Below are 24,821 nucleotides of genomic sequence, written 5' to 3' on the forward strand. Positions count from 1 at the left end.
AATCCTAAAATTTAAATGGAACCAGAAAATAAACCAAATAGTCATAGGAACATTGAAAAAGAAAACCAAAGTTGGTGGCATCACAATTCTAGGCTTCAAGGTCTATTACAAAGCTGTAATCATCAAGACAATATGGCACTGGCACAAAAAGAAACATATACATCAACTGAACAGAACAGAGGGCCCAAAAATAGACTCTCAACTCTATGGTCAACTAATCTTCAACAAGGCAAGAAAGAATGTCCATGGAAAAAATACAGTCTCTTTAACAAATGTGTTGGGAAAATTGGACAGCCACATGCAGAAGAATGAAACTGAACCAATTCCTTACACCACACATAAAAATAGACTCAAAATGAATGAAAGACCTCAATGTAAGACAGGAATCCATTAAAATCCTTAAGGAGAACTCAGGCAGCAAACTCTTCAACCTCAGCCACAGCAACTTCTTCCTAGACACATCTTCAAAGGCAAAAGCAAAAACGAACTATTGGGACTTCAACAAGATCAAAAGCTTTTGCAGAGCAAAGGAAAGTCAACAAAACCAAAAGACAACTGACAGAATGGGAGAAGATATTTGCAAATAATGTATCAGATAAAGGGCTAGCACCCAAAAATCTACAAAGAACTTATCAAACTCAACACCCAAAGAACAAATAATCCAGTCAAGAAATGGGCAGAAAACACGAATAGACATTTCTGCAAAGAAAACATCCAAATGGCCAACAGACATGAAAAAGTGCTCAACATCACTCAGCATCAGGGAAATACAAATCAAAACCACAGTGAGATACCACCTCACACCAGTCAGAATGGCTAAAATTAACCAGTGAGGAAATGACAGGAGTTGGCGAGGGTGCAGAGAAAGGGGAACCCTCCTACACTGTTGGTGGGAATGCAAGCTGGTCCAGCCTCTCTGGAAAACAGTATGGAGGTTCCTCAAAAAGTTGAAAATAGAGCTACCTTACGACCCAGCAATTGCACTACTGGGTATTTACCCTAAAGATACAAAGGCAGTAATCCAAAGGGGAACGTGCACCTGAATGTCTAGCAGCAATGTCCACAATAGCCAAACTAAAGAAAGAACAACAGATGAATGGATAAAGAAGATGTGAGATATATATATATATATATATATACACAATGGAATACTACGCAGCCACCAAAAAAAAAATGAAATCTTGCCATTTGCAATGACATGGAAGGAACTACACAGTATTATGCTAAGCGAAATAAGTCAATCAGAGAAAAATAATTATCGTATGATTTCACTGATATGCGAAATTTGAGAAACAAGACAGAGCATCATAGGGGAAGGGATGAAAAAATGAAACAAGATGAAACCAGAGAGGAAGACAAACCATAAGAGACTCTTAATCTCAGGAAACAAACTGAGAGTTGCTGGACAGAAGGGGAATGGGAGGGTTGGGGTGACTGGGTTATGTGCATTGGAGAGGGTACATGCTATGGTGAGAAAAAATAAATAAAATTAAAGAATTAAATGAAGTATCACTTTGAGAAGAAAAAGTACAAAACATCATTATCACCAGATCTCCAAAGCCTATTCCGTTTATAATTTTTCCCCATAAACAAGTCTTTCCACCAGAAGCTGCAGTTCTAAAAATTCTGCTATCCTTTAAGGAGGGGAGTCTTCTCATCAGAATGAACCTCCAAAATAGCAAGCAATAAAGCATCTGAGCAAGAACTTCCAGGCAGACATCAGTGTCTCCTGAGTCACTATAATGCCTCACTGAGAAGGCAAGAAAGAGGAGGGCATATTTTCTTTGAGACACTGTGTCATAGCAAAAAAAATAATTTTTGCGTATTTATTCTGGAGTTCCATGTTGGGGGGAGAATGAGAAAATAACAGAGAAACCCAAATTGAAGGACACTCTACAAAATTCCTCAGCAGTACTCTGAAAAGTGTCAAGGCAGGAAGGATGAGGGAAGACCCAGAAACTGTCAGAATGGAGGAGACAAAGGAGTCATGATGGTTAAGGCAATCAGAAGTAAGCCAGACACCAACAGCCAACTGCTTTTTGACATGGGTACCAAGGCCATGCAATTCCCGTTGAAACACTTGTCTTCAACCAGTAGTGAAGATAACAAAATAAATAACTGGAAGAATAGTCTCCTCAACCAAGGGGTCTGGGACAAGTGGATATTCACATGCAAAAACGAGGGAGTCAAACACAGACCTCAACTCATATATAAACATTAACTCAAAATGGATGAAAGACTCAAAATGGATGTTAGAGCTGAAACTGTAAAACTCTTAGAAGGAAACATAAAGGGTAAAATTATATTTGACACTAGATTCTTAGATATGGCACCAAAAGTATAAGAAATTTAAAAAAAAAAATAGAAAAAGCAGATTTCATCAAAATTAAAACTTTTGTGGCTCAACAGACTTTCTCCAGAAAGGGAAAAGACAACCTCCAGAATAGGAGAAGATATTTGCATATATCTGAGAGTGGATTAGCATCTCGAATATAGAAAGAACCCTCACAACTGAACAACAAAAAGATGAAGAAACCAACCAAAAAATGGGCATAGGACTTGAACAGGCATTTCAATTTGAACAGGCATTTCTCTTGAGAAGATATATAAATGGCTAACAAGCACAGAAGATGGTAACATCATGAGTCAACAGGGAAATGTAAATCCAATCCACAATGAGCCAGCACTTCCCACCTATTAGGATAGCTAGAATAAAAAATAAAAAAGGAAAATACAAGTGTTAGAGAAGATCTGGAGACATTGGAACCCTTGTATGTTGCTCGTGGGAATGTAAAATGGGGCAGCCGCCATGGAAAAGTTTGACAATTACTCAGAAGTTAAACATAAAATGACCCAGTAGCTTTACTCCTAGGTATATACCCAAAGAATCAAAAACAAGTACTAACTCAAGTACATACACGTTTATGGTAGTACTCCTTACAACCGCCAAGAGGTGAAAACAACCTAAACATCCATCAACTGACGAATACAAAATGGGTCTATTCATACAATAAAATAATATTCACCCATAAAAAGGAACAAAGGGCTAACATAAGCTACAACTTAGATAAACCCTGAAAAGGTTTTAGTGAAAGAAGCCAGACACAAAAGGTCACATAGGATACTTACTTCTTCCACATAAAACATCCAAAATACATAAATCCATTAGGGACAGAAAGCAGATTGTGGCTGCCACGTGCTTGAGGGAGAGAGAGGAGGGAGTAGAATGGGGAGTAATTATTTAATGGGCACACGGTAGCCTCTTAGGGGGTAAAATAATTTGGAAATACACACAGGAACCGAATTTTAGAGAATGATACTCAAATATTAATGCTTTTCCCTGGATGGTGGTATTACGGCATCATCACTGGCTATGTCAGATATCTTAAGACTTTTTTTTTTTAAGATTTTATTTATTTATTTGACAGAGAGCGATCACAAGCAGGCAGAGAGGCAGGCAGAGAGGGAGAAGGAAGCAGGCTTCCCGCCGAGCAGAGAGCCCGATGCGGGGCTCGATCCCAGGACCCTGAGACCATGACCTGAGCCAAAGACAGAGGCTCAACCCTCTGAGCCACCCAGGTACCCCATCTTAGACTTTTTTAAAGTGAATCAGAAGAGAGGTAAAGATGCCAGTTGTTTGGGCTTTTAAGATCCAAGAAGCCTGGTCTCCTTCCGTAAACAAACAGAAAACGTATGTAATGAATAGGAACCTTCTGGAAATAAAGCCGTATTTCTATCTCTATTTTTGGTAGACAGAACTCTCCTGACTGCACCACTGCCAGCCAATATCATTTCTCAAATCGGAAGGTAGGGAAATGCTTCCTGATGGATTTCAGCAGACAAGGTTTGAAAAAACATTTCCTATGGACTTCTGAACATAATTTTTGAATAGTTAAGGGAAACAAGGCTAGGGCACCTGACCAAAAAATAAGTGTTTACAATCACAGGACACCAAGCAACTGAAAGAGTGCAGGCTTTCCACCCATATACTGGTCCCAAACCTGACTCTAGTTGCTTACCAGAAGAATGACCCTGAGAAAGTTCTTTGGCCTCCTTGAGCTTCTAAACGTATTTTTTATTTCACAAGGCCTGAATAAGGAAGAACATGGAAAACTCTGGAATGGTATCTGGCACATGACTGCCATGGCCATTAGCTCCCAGCACTAAAAAACTGTGCCAGGGCACCTGGGTGGCTCAGTGGGTTAAGCCTCTGCCTTCAGCTCAGGTCATGATCTCAGGGTCCTGGGATCGAGCCCTGCATCAGGCTCTCTGCTCAGCAAAGAGCCCACTTCCCACCCTCTTTGCCTACTGCTCTGCCTATTTGTGATCTCTCTGTCAAACAAATAAATAAAATCTTTGAGATGGAGAGGAGAAAGGAGTTGAGGGAAACTGGAGGGCGAGATGAACCACGAGAGACTATGGACTCTGAAAAACAATCTGAGGGTTTTGAAGGGGCGAGCGTGGGAAGTTGGGTGAGCGTGGTGGTGGGTATTATGGAAGGCACGTATTGCATGGAACACTGGGTATGGTGCATAACCAAAGAATTCTGGTACACTGAAAAGAAATTCAAAACAAAACAAAACAAAAAACTATGCCAGGAGGAATCACTTACATGTACCAACTCTTCATCATCCCGTGCAGAGTAAATAGCAAACCTCCTTTCCAATGTTGTCTGCAGATCATCTCGCTCATTGGTTGAGAGGTCTGCATTCACTGTAAATGTACCAACGAACCTGGAGAGAAACCAGACATTCCCCATGTCACAAGTCAGGGCCAAGAGGAACACTCGCTATCCTCTTATAGCCAAGAAAATCAGACGGGAGAGTCTCAAGAGGGAATCGGGAGTCCTGCTTGCCTCTGCTCTCATCTTCCCAGTCTGTGTGGCTGACCCCGGCTCCACTCAAGAGCCCAGCAGACTTCACACGTCCTTGGGAGGTGCATCTAAAGGACCATGCTTAGGTGCTCCATGCACCTAAAGTACCCAGCAGCTCTCTTCTAAAGCACTCCTCACACTACCCTGATTACCTGGGGTGCATCTGTCTCCTCAGCCAGGCTGGGAGCTCTTCCAGGGCAGAGAACGTGCCTGACGTGTGTCTATCTTCAGGGCTGTGCACTCAAGGCCCGGCATAAGGGGTCCCCTCAGGAAAGTCTGTGCAACTGCCCGGCCCCCAACCTCTTAGAGACACAAGTCCTACTCTAGGGCTCTGCAGGACAGGCCAGAGGGCATACCATTTCACCAGGTTTGACAGATAGCAGGCATCCACATCCCGAGGTGGCACTCTGGTAAAACGAGCTGGGATGATGGACAGGCTGATAGCAAGTAGATCTGGCTGGCTGCAGATGTTACTTCGATAGAAACCATTTGCCAGCAGGCATAGCAGGTGAACCTGGGAAAAAGGGGAAGATGGTAGGCTGAGAACTAGAGGGTTTTCTGCTGCCAAACTGAGAGATATTTTGTGGGCAGGAAGTATTTATTATTTCTATACACAAGAAAGTAAAAATCCCAACATTAGCCATTTCCCAAGACCTTGTCTTTCACCCTGTGCTCTCCCTAGATACTTATTCCCTCGACAAAATAACCAAATCTCAAAACTGCAGCATATAAACTTCTATATTTTAAGAGGCCTTGCTGTTTAGGATTTACTCCAATAAGATCAGGAGGAAAAGTGAGACACGGGTGAGAAGGGAGAGGCTGCGCAAGTGCCAGTAGCTGTCCAAGCTGGCAGATGGCGCGGGTTCACCACAGGGTTCTCTGCCCTTCCCTGGGTGCCAGGACCCAGCTACTTCTGCTGCAGACCCTAAAGCCAGCTGGCCCTGCTCCCAAGCTCCAACCGCTCCCCAACCTCCGGAGATGATAATGTGACTCCTCACCGCCTCCTCCGAAATCTTACATCCTTTTCCCTTCAGAACTGTCTGCCTCCTTCCCCACCTCCTCCCCATTTCAGTCAACAGCTCCATTCTTCTCCCCTCACTTAAGCTTCCGATCTTAGAGTCATATGAACTCTTCCCTTCCTTCCATCTCTTCCAAAAGGTACAAGCAGCACCGCTATCCCACGTATTCCTCAAGGCCTCAGGGAGGTGGGTGTCTCATCTCCTCACTGTCCTTGCTCTGAGCTCATCTCACTCTCAGATCTCTGCAGCTGCTCTAGACGTACTGTCTCTTCCAGCCCTGTCAGCTCTTCTCACTCTGGCTGCCTGCTGCCCATCAGAGGGAAAGCTGAGCGCCCTTCCCTCACTCTCACAGGCCACCAATGCATGCACCCTCCATTACACAGACACACAGAGAACTAGAGGGCCCTCTGAACTTGTCACAGGCAGCCTCCCCAGCTTCTGTCCTCCCACCTCTCCCCAGTGGCCTTACTCTTAAAGAAAGCCACCTTCCTCAGCCACTCAACCCAAACCATTCCCTTTCCTCATTCTGAGCCTTGAATTTCCAGTTTTGACATCTGTCTTGTTCCGTCTGTGAGAACAGACACTCCTTAATGGTAGGAAATAAGCTTTCTACAAGTCTCCATCCCCACAACGCCAAGTACGTTGCTAGGTCTATAATGTGGTTCACTAACTGCTGGCTGAAGTCAAATACACGTCTCTTCAGCGGTGGTAGGAATGGAGGTTATGAGGGGTGCCTGGGTGGCTCAGTGGGTTAAGCCGCTGCCTTCTGCTCAGGTCATGATCCCAGGGTCCTGGGATCAAGCCCCGCATCGGGCTCTCTGCTCAGCAGGGAGCCTGCATCCTCCTCTCTCTCTGCCTGCCTCTCTGCCTACTTGTGGTATCTTGTCTGTCAAATAAATAAATAAGTAAATCTTAAAAAAAAAGAAAAAAAAGAATGGAGGTTATGAGATAGGTGGAAGAAGGGATGGAGGGAGCGTACCCATGGGTCCGGCCCTCCTTTGTGCCGGGTCTGTGCTCCGGACTTTGCATGTCATATTTGCTCCATCCCCACAACCCCCTCCAAAGCAGGCACTTATCACACCCCACCTCAAAGATGAGGAAACCGCTCAGGGAGACAAAGAAACTGGCCAAAGTCACAGAGTGAGTAGAAGAGCCAAATAAAACCAGGCTTGACTGAGAACCAAAGCTGTGTGCACCACACTACCCCGCCATGACACAAAGGACCCTGTCCCTTCGCCTCCCACCCTTCCTTACCTTGTGTGTGTCCTCATGGACTTCTTTACTGAAACGTTTCATCATCCTCCGAAGATAGGTCTCAAACTCCACTTTTATCCTTTCACTGCCATGCATATTGAAAAATCCAAGAATGAAGTGGGAGACTGACCCCTGGGCCCTGACCCCAGGCCCCCAATCACACATCATGGCTTGTGACTCACTCTTCTGGTTCTCTTATACAAGGCCGTGCTACTCAGGCATATCTGCAAGCTGGCTATTTTCCACAGACTTTTCTGTTCCTTCTCACCTGCACACCTTGGCTCAGGACACTCTCCACCCATCAGGCCTCATGCACGTGCTTTGAGGCGCACATCCCTCAAGGAGTCTTCCCTGCCTGACTGACCTCCCGACTACTGACTCCCTCCTTTGCACCAGTACTTCCGGGCTAAATTGGTGTACACACATTTCTATGGTGCCGTGAAATCTTTCATGCCTGCATCCAGACATCTACCCTCCTCCTTCATGCCTAATGATGTACCCATCACAGAGTGGAACTCATTCGCCAATTGACCACCAGGCGTTGTGTTCACATTCCCAAGCCGCCAGCAGATGCGCAGTCCTGGGAATGGGGGCTCCTTACCACAGGGGGCACTGCCTCAAATCGTGCAGTGTGATGTAATGTGAAAGCATGAGTGTCGAGTTGGCAGGAGAGGGATTTGAGTCTTGGCTCAACTGCTTCCTAGCTGAGTGACTCCTAAAATGTTACATCTCTGAGCCTCCACATCTTCATTCACACACTATCTTCAAGTTCAAGTTAAACAAGGGACAACCTGCAGAGTCCTCAGCATATACCAGATATTCACGTTTCCTCTTCCCATGTCCTGCCACAGCCATAAAACAAACCAGGATTCTTGTTCAAGTCCTCAAGGTAAACCCAGGGCTCTCTCACCTAAGCCTGCTGACCACACTGGTACTCAGCCCCAGTCTCCTATGTGTTTCTCAAAACCTTTCATTAAGTATCAGCTCTTGTTCAATATGTGTGACAGGAACTTAGAGAGAAGGGCCTAATCTTACCTTCTTTCCCTTGCTTTAGCCTGTTGGGGTGTTTCGATCTCTATCTCCACTGGTTCCACAGGCAGGACAGAATCAGAGAAAGCTGTGTTTTCTCCCATGTCACCTGGCACAGGCTCACCAAGTTCTATCAACAATAATTTTTTATAAAATCAGTAATAATAAGGGTACCTGGGTGGCTCAGTCGGTTAAGTGGCCATCTCTTGGTTTCAGCTCATGATCTCAGCATTGTGGCATCGAGCCCTGCACTAGGCTCCATGCTCAGTGTGGAGTCTGCTTGAGATTCTCTCTTCCTCTCCTAATGCCTCCCCCAAATGCTCTCTTCCAATCTCTCTCTCTCCCTCTCTCAAAATAAATAAAATATGTTTTAAAAATCTGTAATAATAATAATTATTATGATCGCTATCATATTAAACAAAATGGAGGTTCTGAGGGGAGTGAAGAACAGATGAAACGTAGGAGACCCCTACTCCTGCAGTGTGCTTTGAGTATCTCAAAAATGCGACAGACTGTTGTTTCACATTTACTTCTCATTTAATTCAAACAACACAGAGAAACAGCCCTTAGAGGAGGGAACGGAGGCACAGAAATACTGACTTGAATTCAGACCTCTGATATTAAGGATCTGATGTTAACGTGTGTGTTTTAGTAGAGACTTAGTCTTTCTCCAAGAGACAAAAACAACAACAAAGAAGAATAATTACCTATTCTTCTTACTACAATAACCCATATCACAATTTGCACCATATACAGGCATGAATTTAGGGGTCTTGCAGCCCCAATCGCAATCTTATAATGGTAAGGAATACATCCTTTTTATCTCTTTATCCTCTATATCGCTTATAAATACTAGCTGAAATAAACTGAATTCGCTGAACTGGATCTAACTGTAAACTTTGTTAGCAAAGGCCTCGTCAAAGATGCTCTGGGCCAAGAAGCAGTGACACCCCACTGGCGGCAATGAACACACCTAATGCCAAGATTTGGTTTCTACATGTCAGTCACTGATGAAATGAGCGAGGGCTTGCTGGAGAAACAAAAGCTGATCATAGGTCTGGAGCAAGAAGAATACAAGATGGGTCTGGAATATCTTCTTGTGCCAGAGAACAAAAATGTACTCAAAAACGTTTTTGAGGTCCAGAGGAAGCAAGACCACGGAGTAGTAGGAGACTGAAATATCATTAGGTCCCAGCAGTTCAGCTAGATAGTTATCAAACCATTCTTAACACCTACAAACTCAACAAGAGATAGAAGAGAAGAAGAGCAGCAATTCCAGGAACAGAAAATCAACCACTTCCCAGAAGGCAGGATGTGGGGGAAAAGTGAATCCGAAGCAATGGAAAGACAGACCCCAGGGGAACAGGTTGGCTCCTGGCAAGTGGTGAAGCAGCACAAAATCAGAATTTTAAGAAGTCTCCTCCATTGAGAGACATTGCTCCAGAGACTAAGCAGGGGGTGGACCCCTGGCGGGGACAGTGTAGTCTCAGGACCCGTGGGCTCACAGAAAGACTAGGTGTGTCTGAGTGTGGCAGAGCTCCCAGGTATTAGAGAGAGGGGAAACTGGCTACAGAGACAAACTAAGGAGTGGGCTCTCAGCTCAGGGTTAACTTAAACTGTGATCCAAGGCACACTCAGACCACTGCTCTTCCAGGAGGGACCCCACAAGTGACAGATCTGGAGAGACTCCCTCCTTCCTCCTCCAGGAGGAGCAGCACGGGAGTGCGGAGCAGGAATCTGCTGGGTTTGGAGAATCCAAACAGGGCCATGTACCAGAAATAGAAATGCTCAGTCACAGGCTGGGTGAGCATGGAGTGCAGCTGGAGACCAGGGAGACAGGAGGGACTGAATGCTTTTCTCTGGGCACACTGAGGAATGGGGCCTCAAACTCTTAGCTCCTCTGGGCTGGAGACTGGGAGGCTGCCATCCTCATTCCCATCCTTCAAAGCTGTATGGAAAGCATTCAAGGAACAAAAGCTACCAAAAGTGAACCCAAGCAGATTGCTTAGCCTGGCCCCTGGCAAGTGTGGTGCAATTCCACCACAGACAAAGAGATTTGAGAATTATGACAACAGGCCCCTCCCCCAGAAGATCAGCAAGAACATCCAGCCAAGACCACATTCACTGATCAATGAGAACCGCAGAACTCAAGAGCTAGGGGAAAGCAAAACACAGAATTCGTGGCTTTTTTCCCATGATTCTTTAGTTTTTCAAAGGTAAATTTTTGTAATTTTATTTTTTTCTTATTCTATATTAACTTTTCCTCTTCCCTTTTTAACATTTTTTAACTATTTTATCTTATTGATACCTTTTAAAAAAAACTTTAAATCTCCACTGTTATAGTCATATTTTATCCCTTCATATTTAACCTTTTTTGTATACTATAGGCTATTTTCTTTAAAATTTTGGGATACAATTTATTCTAACAGATCAAAATATACCATAAATCTAGCACATGGCTTTGTTCTTGTCTCCAACCTAATCACATTCTCCCCTTTTTCTGACTTTTTTTCAAACCAACTTAACAATTCCTTTTCTAGAATCTTTTTAAATTTTCATCCTTACATTCATATTCAATCCCTTCATTGCATTTACCCTTTTTTTGCATATATGTAAGTTTTTCTTTCTTTAAAATTTTGGGAGGTAGTTTCTTCTAAAAGACCAGAATACAACCAAAATCAAGTGTGTGGCTCTGTTCTATTCACCAGTCTAATAAATTCTCCCCATTCTTCTCCCCCCAGTTTTAGGTCTCTTCCGAATTGGTTACTGTATATTTTTCTGGGGTCTTTGCCACACGTTCAGTATTTTATTCTCTCATTCACCTATTCTTATCTAGATAAAATGACAAGGCAGAGAACTCACCACAAAAAAAAGAACAAGAGGCAGTACCAACAGCTAGGGACCTAATCAATACAGACATTAGTAAGTTGTCAGAACTAGAGTTCAGAATGATGATTATCAAGGTGCTAGCTGGGCTCTAAAAAAGCATGGAATATATTAAAGAATTCCTTTCTGGACAAATACAAGCCCTTTCTGGAGAAATAAAAGAACTAAAATCTAACCAAATTGAAATCAAAAAAGCTATTAATGAGCTGCAATAAAAAATGGAGGCCCTTACCGCTAGAATAAATTAGGTAGAAGAGAGAACTAGTGATGTAAAAGACCAAATGATGGAGAATAAAGAAGCTAAGAAAAAGAGAAACAACTACTGGGCCATGAGGAGAGAAATCGAGAGATAAGTGATACCATAAGACGAAACAACATTAGAATAATTGGGATCCCAGAAGAAGAAGAGAGAGAGTGGGGCAGAAGTTATATGGGTGCAAATTATAGTAGAGAATTTCCCTAATATGGCAAAGGGAACAAGCATCAAAATCCTGGAAGCACAGAGAACCCCCCTCAAAATCAATAAAAATAGGTCAACACCCCATAATCTAATACTAAAACTTACAAGTCTCAGTGACAAGAGAAAATCCAGAAAGGAGCTAAGTACAAGAGGTCTGTAACCTACAATGACAGAAATATTAGATTGGCAGCGACGTATTCACAGAGACCTGGAGGCCAGAAACGACTGCCATGATATATTCAGAGCACTAAACAAGAGCCATGATCCCAGGGTGCTGGAATCGAGCCCCACATCGAGCTCTCCGCTCAGCGGGGAGCCTGCTTCTCCCTCGCTCTCTGCCTGCCTCTCTCTCTGCCTGTCGAATAAATAAATAAAGTCTTTAAAAAAAATAAAAAATAAAATTAAAAAAAAAAAGAAAAAATGGAGTCAAGAGTACTATATCCAGCTAGGCTGTCACTGAAAATAGAAGGAGAGATAAAAGGTTCAAACAAAAATTAAAAGAATTTGCAAACACCAAACTAGCCCTAAAGGAAATATTGAGGGGTCCTCTAAGCAAAGAGAAAGGCTAAAATAACAGACCAGAAAGGAACAGAGACAACATACAGTAACAGTCACCTTACAGGTCATACAGTGGCACTAAATTCGTATCTTTCAGTAGTTACCCTGAATGTAAATGAGCTGAATGCCCCAATCAAAGACACACGGTATCAGAATGGATACAACAAACAAAACAAAGACCCACTGAGATGCTATCTGTAAGAAACTCATTTCAGACCCAAAGACACCTCTAGATTTAAAGCGAGGGGATGGAAAACAATTTACCATGCTAAAGGACATCAAAAGAAAGCTGAGGTGGCAATCCTTATATCAGATAAATTAGATTTTAAGCCAAAGACTATGATAAGAGCTGAGAAAGGACACTGTATCATACGCAAACGGTCTGTCCAACAAGAAGATCTATGCCCCTAACATGGGAGCATGTTAAATATCTATGCCCCTAACATGGGAGCAGCCAACTATATAAACCAATTAAAAACAAAACCAAAAAAACACATTGACAACAATACAATAATAGTAGGGGACATTAACACCCCCTCACTGAAATGGACAGATCATCTAAGCAAAAGATGAACAAGGAAATAAAGCCTTTAAATGACACACTGGACCCGATGGACCACACAGATATATTCAGAACATTCCATCCCAAAGCAACAGAATACACAGTCTTCTCTAGTGCACATGGAACATTCTCCAGGAGAGATCACATCCTGGGTCACAAATCAGCTCTCACCCGGTACCAAAAGACAGGGATCACTCCCTGCATATTTTCAGACCACAATGCTCTGAAACTAGAACTCAACCACAAGAGGAAAGTTGGAAAGAGCTCAACTACATGGAGGCTAAAGAGCATCCTACTACTACTCCCGATGAGTGAGTCAACCAGGAAATTAAAGAAGAATTTTAAAAATTCATGGAAACAAATGAAAATGAAAACACAACTGTTCAAAATCTTTGAGACACAGCAAAGGCGGTCCTGAAAGTATATAGCAATATAAGCCTTTCTCAAGAAACAAGAAAATCCCAAGTACACAACCCAACCCTACACCTAAAGGAGCTGGAGAAAGAACAGCAAAGAAAGCCTAAACCCAGCGGGAGAAGAGAAATAATAATCAGAGCAGAAATCAATGAACTAGAAACCAAAAGAATACTAAAACAAATCAAACAAACTAGGAGCTGGTTCTTTGAAAGAATTAGTAAGACTGATAAACCCCTGGCCAGACTTACCAAAAAGAAAAGAGAAGGGACCCAAATTAATAAAATCATGAATGAAAGAGGAGAGATCACAACCAACACCAAAGAAATAAAAACAATTACAGGAACATATTATGAGCAACTACACACCAGCAAATTTGACAACCTGGAAGAAATGGATGCATTCCTAGAGACATATAAACTACCACAACTGAACCAGGAAGAAGTAGAAAACCTGAACAGACCCATAACCAGTAAGGAGATTGAAGCAGTCATTAATTATCTCCCAACAATCAAGAGCCCAGGGCCAGACGACTTCCCAGGGGAATTCCACCAAACATTTAAAGAAGAATTAACATCTATTCTCCTGAAACTGTTCCAAAAATCAGAAACAGAAGGAAAACTTCCAAACTCATTTTATGAGGCCAGCATTACCTTGATCCCAAAACCAGACAAAGACCCCATCAAAAAGGAGAATCACAGACCAATATCCTTGATGAACACAGATGCAAAAATTCTCACCAAAATACTAGCCAATAGGATCCAACAGTACATTCAAAGGATTATTCACCACGAAGAGTGGGATTTATTCCTGGGCTGCAAGGGTGGGTCAACACCCACGAATCAATCAGTACGATACAATGCATTAATAAAAGAAAGAACAAGAACCATATGATACTCTCAATAGATGTTGAAAAAGCATCTGACAAAGTACAGCATCCTCTCTTCATCAAAACTCTTCAAAGTGTACAGATAGAGGGTACATACCTCGATATCATCAGAGCCATTTATGAAAAACCCACACTGAATATCATCCTTAATGGGGAAAAAACTTGAGAGCTTTTCCCCTAAGGTCAGGAACACGACCTTAGGGCTGTCCACTATCACTACTGCTATTCAAATAGTACTAGAAGTCCTAGTAATCAGACAACAGACAACAAATGGCAATCAGACAACAAAAGAAATAAAATGCATCCTAATCAGCAAAGAAGTCAAACTCTCACTCTTTGCTGATGATATGATACTTTATGTGGGAAACCCAAAAGACTCTACTCCAAAACTACTAGAACTCATACAGGAATTCAGTACAGTGTCAGGACATAAAATCAATGCACAGAAATCAGTTGCATTTCTATACACCAAGAGCAAGACAGGACAAATTAAGGAGTCCATCCCATTTACAACTGTACCCAAAACCATACGATAGTTAGGAATAAACCTAACCAAAGAGGCAAAGAATCTGTACTCAGAAAACTATAAAGTACTCATGAAAGAAATTGAGGCAGATACAAAGAAATGGAGAAACATTCCAACCTCATGGACTGGAAGAACAAATATTATGAAAATGTCTATGCTACCTAAAGCAATCATCTAATACAATCCCTATCAAAATACCATCAAATGTTTTCAAAGAAGTGGAACAAATAATCCTAAAATTTATATGGAACCAGAAATGGGTTCCATGCATATTCCATATATACATATATATGTATATACCATGTGTGTGTGTGTGTATATTCACTCATATATATATATATATATATATATATATGCCATACATATATACATATATATGCACATGCCATATATACATATATATGGAATAGGCATGGAACCCATTTATATATATATATGGAATATGGTTAGTCCTTAATAGCCAGAGGAATGTTGAAAAAGAAAGCCAAGGTTGGTGATGTCACGATTCTCGACTTCAAGCTCTATTACAAAGCTGTAATCATTAAGACAGTATGGACTGGCACAAAAACAGACACACAGATCCCAGAAACAGACTCTCAACTCTATGGTCAACTAATCTTCAACAACGCAGTTGTTGGAGAAAAGTCCCCTCAACTAATGGTGTTGGGAAAACTAGACGGCCACATGCAGAAAAATGAAACTGGACCATTTCCTTATACCACACACAAAAAAAGACTCAAAATGGATGAAGGACCTCCATGTGAGACAGGAATCCAGCAAAACCCTTGAGGAGAACACAGGCAGCAACCTCTTCGACCTTAGCCGCAGCAACTTCTTCCTAGAAACATTACTAAGGACAAGGGAAGGAAGGGCAAAAATTAACTATTGGGACTTCATCAAGATCAAAAGCTTTTGCATAGCAAAGGAAACAGTAAAACCAAAAGACAACTGACAGAATGGGAGAAGATATTCAAAAATGACATATCAGATAAAGGACTAGTATCCAAAATCTATAAAGAACTTAATCAAACTCTACACCCAAAGAACAAATAACCCAGTCAAGAAATAGGCAGAAGACAGGAACAGCTATTTCTGCAAAGAAGACATCCAGATAGCCAAGAGACACATGAAAAGGTGCTCAACATCACTTGGCATCAGGGAAATACAAATCAAAACCACAATGAGCCAGGTGGTGGGTATTAGAGAGGGCACAGATTGCATGGAGCACTGCGTGTGGTGCAAAAACAATGAATACTGTTACGCTGAAAAGAAATGTAACAAAAACAAAAACAAAAACCCACAATGAGATACTACTTCACAGCAGAGAATATGGAAAAAGTAGAACCCTCCTACACTGTTGGTGGGAATGCAAGCTGGTACAGCCACTCTGGAAAACAGCATGAAGGTTCCTCAAAAAGTTGAAAACAGAGCTACCCTATGACCGAGCAATCAAACTACTGGGTAGTTACCCCAAAGATACAAATGTAGTGATCCAAAGAGGCACATGCACCCGAATGTTTATAGTAGCAGCAACGCCCACAATAGCCAAACTATGGAATGAACTTATATGTCCATCAACAGATGAATGGATAAAGAAGTTGTAGTGTGTGTGTGTGTGTGTGTGTGTGTGTATGTGTGTGTGTGTTCTTTTTTCCAATGGAATATTATGCTGCCATCAAAATAAATGAAATTTTGCCATTTGCAACAACATGGATGGAACTAGAGGATATTATGTTAAGCACAATAAGTCAATCAGAAAAAGACAATTATACGATTTCTCTGATATGAGGAATTTGAGAGGCAGGGAGGGGGTTATGAGGGGTCGGGAAGGAAAAAATGAAACAAGATGCAATCAGGAGGGAGACAAACCATAAGAGACTCTTAATCTCACTAAACAAACTGAGCGTTGCTGTGGAGGTGTGTAGGGAGAGGGTGGTGGGGTTATGGACATTGAGGAGGGTATGTGTTATGGTGTGTGCTGTGAAATGTGTAAGCCTGATGCTTCACAGACCAGTACCCCTGGGGCAAATAATACATTTTATGTTAATAAAGATAAAAAATTTAAAAAAGAAAAACGTTTTTGAGAATGAGGCCATGTCAGAAGACACTGTAAGGCACAAGGCTTAAAGGGGCTCTCACTAGCCAAATCTGGGACAATCTGAAGATCAACAAGTATAATGATGATAACTGATAACATGTTTTAAAAATCTCTCTAAGAGTTTTAAAAATCTCTCTAAGTCTATAGTGATACTCAAAATAAATATAATTTAAAAGAGAGAGCTCTTCTTTACAGATCACAGTCACCTGAGAAATGCATATGAGATGACAGAATCAGAGAGTCCCATTACATGATGCGCAATATAATAATCTGATTCAGTAAAGATCAAAGCATATGAAAAACTGTTAAGTAAAAAGTTACTAGAGAATAAGATATTCACACAGAATCAGAGTATCACCCGATATGGTTAATTACAGAGGGAAAATGTACCTTTATGTTTTCACAAACTGGCAGAACCACCTTGTAGGATCACACTTAGCATCACTAGTGGGGCAAACTGACATAAGGAGTCTCTTAATGGATGCAGTATGAAATACAAAGCTATGAAGTATACTTGCCCCCCCAAAAAAGTTTAACCTAAATTCAATCAAGCCTTCACTTACAGTTTATAAGAAACCTGGGGATACTGAAACAAGTTTACCATCACCCTGAGATGCATATCACACAAAACTGGAATCAAAGACATCCCATAAGAGAATAGGCCAGGACTCTTCAAAAACAGCAGTGCCACAAAGAAAAAAAGAAAAAAAAAGGTGTTGGGGGGTGGACACACTGTTCTAAACTAAAGGAGACTAAAGAGGTATAACTCACATTTTGATTAGATCCTGGATTAGAAACAAACAATGGCTATGAAGGATATTTTTGCAACAATTAGGGGCTTTTCATTTTCTTAAGTGTGAAACTATTTCATCATTCAGGAGAACATCTTAGTCTTAGGGGAACTGATGAAGTATTTACTAGTCAAGTACCAGGATGTCTGCAACTTACTTTCAAATGATTCCACACTGCATATTTACAGAGAAAGATACATTCACTACTGGCAAATAGTAAAGTTACTAAATCTAAGTGAAGAGTCCATGTACTACATTTTCCATTTTGTAGGTTTTCAAAAATCATTTTCAAAATCAAAAGCTGAGATAAAATTAGCACAGACAGAAGGAATCAGGGATGATTACATTACTGTGAGCATATGATGCTTTAGGCCCGTTACATTTGCAGACCTTTCTTCCTCTGCTACAATCCTACAGCCTAGCCTGTAAACAGCTCACACGGAGCAGTCAATGCTTACTGAATGCTATTGGTGAAAAATCTCTAATTTTTTCAGAGTAGATTTACTTGTTCACACAGCTATACAAGTAGCAAGGCTGGACCCTGAACCCAGATCTCACTACTCTCAAAGCCTATGTGCTGAGACAATACTGCCTCTCAGTTTCACAATCTCCTCCACTGACAGCCACAAGAGGAAGAGAATATACAACCATCTTTGGTAACCTGGTCATGAATTTGTCTTTGCATCAAAAGCAAGTCCCTACTGTAACCTTATTTGGTCTTAGTTTCACAAGGAAACAAAAGAACTGCAACTAAATGATGTGACTCCAAGCAGATTCAAACAGAAAAACAGGATCACACAGCAATGTTTTACCTTCAACCTCTTCCCAATCATCTTCACTTTCTTCCTCATCTTCTCCTTCACAGCTGCCTTTGTCCACAGCAGCTTCTCTCCGTGGGGGCTGTGCCTTCTTGCCACCTTTTGTGAAGTCCCTGTGTAAAGATCACAGGAAGGAAGGTGAAGAAGGCTCACACATCCTAGTGCTACATTTAAGCTAAACGGAATCCTAAGGACTCCTTCTATTTATCGAGACACTGTTGCAATTATGTAAAGATAATGGGTGAGCTCTGAGACTCATTCCCTCCACTAAAGGTCTCAAGGGCTCCTGGAGATGAGCTCTGATCATCAGTCTAATACTAGATGTGCTGTCAAAAAGAAAGCATGCAATGGACCTAAAGCCTAGAGCTGTGGGAGGGAAAACAGAGCTGTGCCTTGAAGTGGTACAGGAGTAAGAAGAAACCACAATAACATTGTAAGTTCCAGAAATAAAAGCTGGGATATGGATAATACATGCACAGGTGGACACCACATTGAAGAAGAGGGCATTCACATTTGCTGATCATACCATGAGCCAACTCAGATGACTGTTTCTCCCCACCTCTACAATGTAAGGAAATGGAAGCTGGTAGAATTCTAACCGCAAAGTATGTGGAGATGTGTCCATACATAGGTATGTCACAAGTAACAACAAAAACACAGATAACTAGCTAGTTAAATAGGTACCAACACAGATAAGCAGCAAGCTGAATACTGACTGAAGATGCAATGGTTGCTAATATGTAATCCATTTTCACAATTTCATATATAAAACGTGCTTGGTGGGGGAGGAGTCAAGATGGTGGAGCAGTAGCAGGCTGAGACAACATCAGGTAGCAGGAGATCAGCTAGACAGCTTATCAGAACATTCCAAACACCTACAAATCCAACAGGAGATCGAAGAGAAGAAGAGCAACAATTCTAGAAACAGAAAATCAACCACTTTCTGAAAGGTAGGACCCGCAAAGAAGTGAATCCAAGTGTCAGGAAGATAGACCGCGGCGGGAAGGGCCCACCCTCAGCCAGCGGCAGAGCAACGCAGTACAAAATCAGAACCTTCAGAAGTCTGCTCCACTGTGGGACTTCACTCCGGAGGTTAAGCTGGGGTGAAGCCTACATGGGGACAGCGTGGTCTCAGGTCCCGCAGGGTCACAGAAGTATCAGGGCTGTCTGAGTGTTGCAGAGCTTACAGGTATTAAAGCGGGGAAGCCGGCTCAGAGACGGATCCAAGGAGTGAGCTCTCAGCTGGCGGTTACTTAATGCTCGAAAAAGGCATTAGAGAAACCCTGTCTGGAGAAATAAAAGCCCTTTCTGGAGAAATAAAAGAACTAAAATCTAACCAAGTTGAAATCAAAAAAGCTATTAATGAGGTGCAATCAAAAATTGAGGCTCTTGGGGTGCCTGGGTGGCTCAGTGGGTTAACTGCTGCCTTCAGCTCAGGTCATGATGTCAGGGTCCTGGGATCGAGTCCCGCATCGGGCTCTCTGCTCAGCAAGGAGCCTGCCTCCCTCTCTCTCTCCCTGCCTCTCTGTCTATTTGTGATCTCTCTCTGTCAAATAAATAAATAAAATCTTTAAAAAAAAATTGAGGCTCTTACTGCTAGGATAAATATGGAAGAAGAAAGAGTTAGTGATATAGAAGACCAAATGACAGAGAATAAAGAAGCTGAGCAAAAGAGAGACAACTACTGGACCATGAGGAGAGAATTCGAGAGGAAAGTGATACCATAAGATGAAACATTAGAATAATTGGGATTCCAGAAGAAAAAGAGAGAGGGGAGCAGAAGGTATACTGGAGAGAATTATTGTAGAGAATTCCCCTAATATGGGAAAGAGAACAAGCATCAAATCCAGGAGGTGCAGAGAACCCCCCTCAAAATCAGTAAGAATTGGTCCACACCCTATCATCTAATAGTAAAATTTACAAGGCTTAGCAACAAAGAAAATATCCTGAAAGCAGCCTGGGACAAGAAGACTGTAACATACAATATTAAACATATTAGATTGGTAGCAGACTTATCCACAGAGACCTGGCAGGCCAGAAAGAGCTGGCATGATATATTCAGAGCACTAAACGAGAAAAACATACAGCCAAGAATACTATATCCAGCTAGGCTGTCTTTGAAAATAGAAGGGGAATAAAATGCTTCCAGGACAAAGAAAAACTGAAAGCATTTGCAAACACCAAACCAGCTCTACAGGAAATATTGAAAGGGGTCTTCTAAGCAAAGACCCTAAAAGTAGTAGATCAGAAAGGAACAGAGAAAATATAAAGTAACAGTTACCTTACAGGCAATACAATGGCACAAATTTCATATCTCTCAATAGTTACCCTGAATGTTATTGGGCTAAATGCCCCTGTCAAAAGACACAGGGTATCAGAATGGATAAAAAAACAAAACCCATCTATATGTTGCCTCCAAGAAACTCATTTTAAGCCCGAAGACACCTCCAGATTTAAAGTGAGGGGGTGGAAAAGAATTTACCATGCTAATGGACATCAGAAGAAAGCAGGAGTGGCAATCCTTATATCAGATCAATTAGATTTTAAGCCAAAGACTAGAATAAGAGATGAGGAAGGACAGTATATCATACTCAAAGGGTCTGTCCAACAAGAAGATCTAACAATTTTAAATATCTATGCCCCTAAAATGAAAGCAGCCAACTATATAAACCAATTAATAACAAAATCAAAAAACACATCAACAACAATACAATAATAGTACGGGACTTTAACACTCCCCTCACTGAAATGGACAGATCATCCGAGCAAAAGGTCAACAAGGAAATAAAGGCCTTAAATGACACACTGGACCCGATGGACCACACAGATATATTCAGAACATTCCATCTCAAAGCAACAGAATATACATTCTTCTCTAGTGGATATGGAACATTCTCCAGAACAGATCACATCCTGGGTCCTAAATCAGGTCTCAACTGGTATCAAAACTGCTATCAAAAGAAAGAGATCACTCCCTGCATATATTCAGACCACAATGCTCTGATTTTGAACTCAATCACAAGAGGAAATTTGGAAAGAACTCAACTACATGGAGGCTAAAGAGCATCCTACTAAACAATGAGTGAGTCAACCATGAAATTAAAGAAGAATTTTAAAAATTCATGGAAACAAATGATAATGAAAACACAATGGTTCATAATCTGTGGGACAAAGCAAAGGCAGTCCTGAGAGGAAAATATATAGGGATACAAGCCTTTCTCAGGAAACAAGAAAGGTCTCAAATACACAACCTAACCATACACCTAAAGGAGCTGGAGAAAGAACAACAAAGAAAGCCTAAGCCAGAAGGAGAAGAAAAATAATAAAGATCAGAGCAGAAATCAATGAAATAGAAACCAAAAAAATAGAACAAATCAAACAAAGCTGGTTCTTTGATAGAATTAATAACATTGATAAACCCCTGGCCAGACTTATCAAAAAGAAAAGAGAAGGTACCCAAATTAATAAAATCATGAATGAAAGAGGAGAGATCACAACCAACACCAAAGAAATACAAACAATTATAAGAACATAATATGAGCAACTCTACGCCAACAAATTTGACAGTCTGGAAGAAATGGATGCATTCCTAGAGACATATAAACTACCAAACTACAACTGAACCAGGAATAAAGAAAACCTGAGCAGACCCATAACCAGTAAGGAGATTAAAACAGTCATCAAAAATCTGCAAAGAAACAAAAGCCCAGGGCTAGACGGCTTCCCAGGGGAATTCCACCAAACATTTAAAGAAGAATTAATTCCTATTCTCCTGAAACCGTTCCAAAAAATAGAAATGGAAGGAAAACTTCCAAACTCATTTTATGAGGCCAGCATTACCTTGATCCCAAAACCAGATAAGGATCCCATCAAAAAAGAGAATTACAGACCAATATCCTTGATGAACACAGATGCAAAAATTCTCACCAAAATACTAGCCAAAAGGATCCAATAGTACATTAAAGGATTATTCACCATGACCAAGTGGGATTTATTCCAGGGCTGCAAGGTTGGTTCAACATCTGCAAATCAATCAATGTGATACAATACATTAATAAAAAAAAAAGAACAAGAACCATATGATACTCTCAATAGATGCTGAAAAAGCATTTGACAAAGTACACCATCCCTTCCTGATCAAAACTTTTCAAAGTGTAGGGATAGAGGGCACAAACCTCAATATTATCAAAGCCACCTATGAAAAACCAACCGCAAATATCATTCTCAATGGAGAAAAACTGAGAGCTTTTCGACTAAGGTCAGGAATACGGCAGGGATGTCCATTATCACCACTGCTATTCAACATAGTACTAGAAGTCATAGCCTCAGCAATCAGACAACAAAAAGAAATTAAAAGCATCCAAATTCGCAAAGAAGAAGTCAAACTCTTTGCAGATGATATGATACTGTATGTGGAAAACCCAAAAGACTCCACTCCAAATCTGCTAGAACTTGTACAGGAATTCAGTAAAGTGTCAGGATATAAAGTCAATGCACAGATATCAGTTGCATTTCTTTACATTAATGACAAGACAGAAGAAAGAGAAATTAAGTCAATCCCATTTACATGTGAATCCAAAACCATAAGATACCTAGGAATAAACCTAACCAAATAGGCAAAGAATTTGTACTCAGAAAACTATAAAGTACTCATGAAAAAAACTGAAGAAGACACAAAGAAATGGACAAATGTTCCATGCTCATGGATTGGAAGAACAAATATGGTGAAAATGTATATACTACCTAAAGCAATCTACACATTTAATGCAATCCCTATCAAAATACCATCCATCTGTTTCAAAGAAATGGAACAAATAATCCTAAAATTTATATAGAACCAGAAAAGACCTCGAATAGCCAAAGGAATATTGAAAAAGAAAGCCAAAGTTGGTGGCATCACAATTCCGGACTTCAAGCTCTATTACAAAGCTGTCATCATCAAGACAGTATGGTACTGGCACAAAAACAGACACATAGATCAATGGAACAGAATATAGAGAGCCCAGAAATAGACCCTCAACTCTATGGCCAACTAATATTTGACAAAGCAGGAAAGAATGTCCACTGGAAAAAAAAACAGCCTCTTCAACAAATGGTGTTGGGAAAATTGGACAGCCACATGCAAAAAAATGAAATTGGACAATTTCCTTACACCACACACAAAAATAGACTCAAAATGGATGAAGGGCCTCAATGTGAGAAAGGAATCCATCAAAATCCCTGAGAAAAACACAGGCAGCAACCTCTTCGACCTCAGCCGCAGCTACTTCTTCCTAGAAACATTGCTAAGGAGAAGGGAAGGAAGGGCAAAAATGAACTATTGGGACTTCATCAAGATCAAAAGCTTTTGCACAGCAAAGGGGACAGTCAACAAAACCAAAAGACAACTGACAGAATGGGAGAAGATATTTGCAAACGACCTATCAGATAAAGGGCTAGTATTCAAAATCTATAAAGAGCTTAGCAAACTCAACACCCAAAGAACAAATAATCCAATCAAGAAATGGGCAGAGGACATGAACAGACATTTCTGCAAAGAAGACATCCAGATAGTCAACACACACATGAAAAAGTGCTCTGTAACACCTGGCATCAGGGAAATACAAATCAAAACCACAATGAGATACCACCTCACACCAGTCAGAATGGCTAAAATTAACAAGTCAGGAAACGACAGATGGTGGCGAGGATGTGGAGAAAGGGGAACCCTCCTATACTGTTGGTGGGAATGCAAGCTGGTGGAACCACTCTGGAAAACAGCATGGAGGTTCCTCAAAAAGTTGAAAATAGAGCTACCTTACGACCCAGCCATTGCACTACTAGGTATTTACCCTAAAGATACAAACATAGTGATCCAAAGGGGCACGTGCACCCAAATGTTTATAGCAGCCAGGTCCACAACAGCCAAACTATAGAAAGAACCTAGATGTCCATCAACAGATGAATGGATAAAGAAGATGTGGTGTATATATACAATGGAATACTACACAGCCATCAAAAGAAATGAAATCTTGCCATTTGCAATGACGTGGATGGAACTGTGAGAAATACATCAATTGGAGAAAGACAACTATCATGTGATCTCTCTGATAATGAGGAAGTGAAGATCCAACGTGTGGGGTCTGGGGGATAGGGAAAGAATAAATGAAACAAGATGGGACAGGGAAGGAGACAAACCATAAGAGACTCTTACTGAGGGTGGTAGGGTTATGGACATTGGGGAGGGTATGTGCTATGGTGAGTGCTGTGAAGTGTGTAAACCCGGTGATTCACAGACCTGTACCCCTGGGGCTACTAATACATTATATGTTTAAAAAAAAGAAAATTTTTTTTAATGTGCTTAGAGGGGTCCCTGGGTGGCTCAGTGGGTTAAAGCCTCTGCCTTCAGCTCGGGTCATGGTCTCAGGGTCCTGGGATCGAACCCCGAGTCAGCCTCTCTGCTCAGCAGGGAGCCTGCTTCCTCCTCTCTCTCTGCCTGCCTCTCTGCCTACTTGTGATCTCTATCAAATAAATAAATAAAATCTTTTAAAAAAAAATGTGCTTAGAGCACATTTACTTTTTGCTTTCATAAGGTCTGACCTGTGGTATCAAGTGAGAACATCATCCAAGATTTGAGCTCAGACTTTTAAAATAACCAGTTGGTC

General features: G+C 41.3%; 1 protein-coding gene across 5 annotated transcripts in view; it reads right to left on the minus strand.

Moving 5' to 3' along the window:
- The window catches only part of XPC (XPC complex subunit, DNA damage recognition and repair factor), a 51,449-nt gene that overhangs the window by 18,787 nt on the left and 7,841 nt on the right, over positions 1 to 24,821 (minus strand). For all 5 annotated transcript variants that reach the window (XM_082747915.1, XM_082747913.1, XM_082747914.1 and 2 more), the window contains exons 3-7: positions 18,172 to 18,290; positions 8,182 to 8,305; positions 7,147 to 7,231; positions 5,230 to 5,387; positions 4,613 to 4,733 (exon numbers count right to left, since the gene is read on the minus strand). In XM_082747915.1, coding sequence (XP_082604041.1) covers positions 4,613 to 4,733; positions 5,230 to 5,387; positions 7,147 to 7,231; positions 8,182 to 8,279 — 462 coding nt within the window. In that variant the 5' untranslated portion in view covers positions 8,280 to 8,305; positions 18,172 to 18,290. The remainder of the gene's footprint in view (positions 1 to 4,612; positions 4,734 to 5,229; positions 5,388 to 7,146; positions 7,232 to 8,181; positions 8,306 to 18,171; positions 18,291 to 24,821) is intronic.

Source organism: Mustela nivalis (genome assembly GCF_964662115.1).
Source record: "Mustela nivalis genome assembly, chromosome: 1".
In the NCBI taxonomy this organism is placed as follows: domain Eukaryota; kingdom Metazoa; phylum Chordata; class Mammalia; order Carnivora; family Mustelidae; genus Mustela; species Mustela nivalis.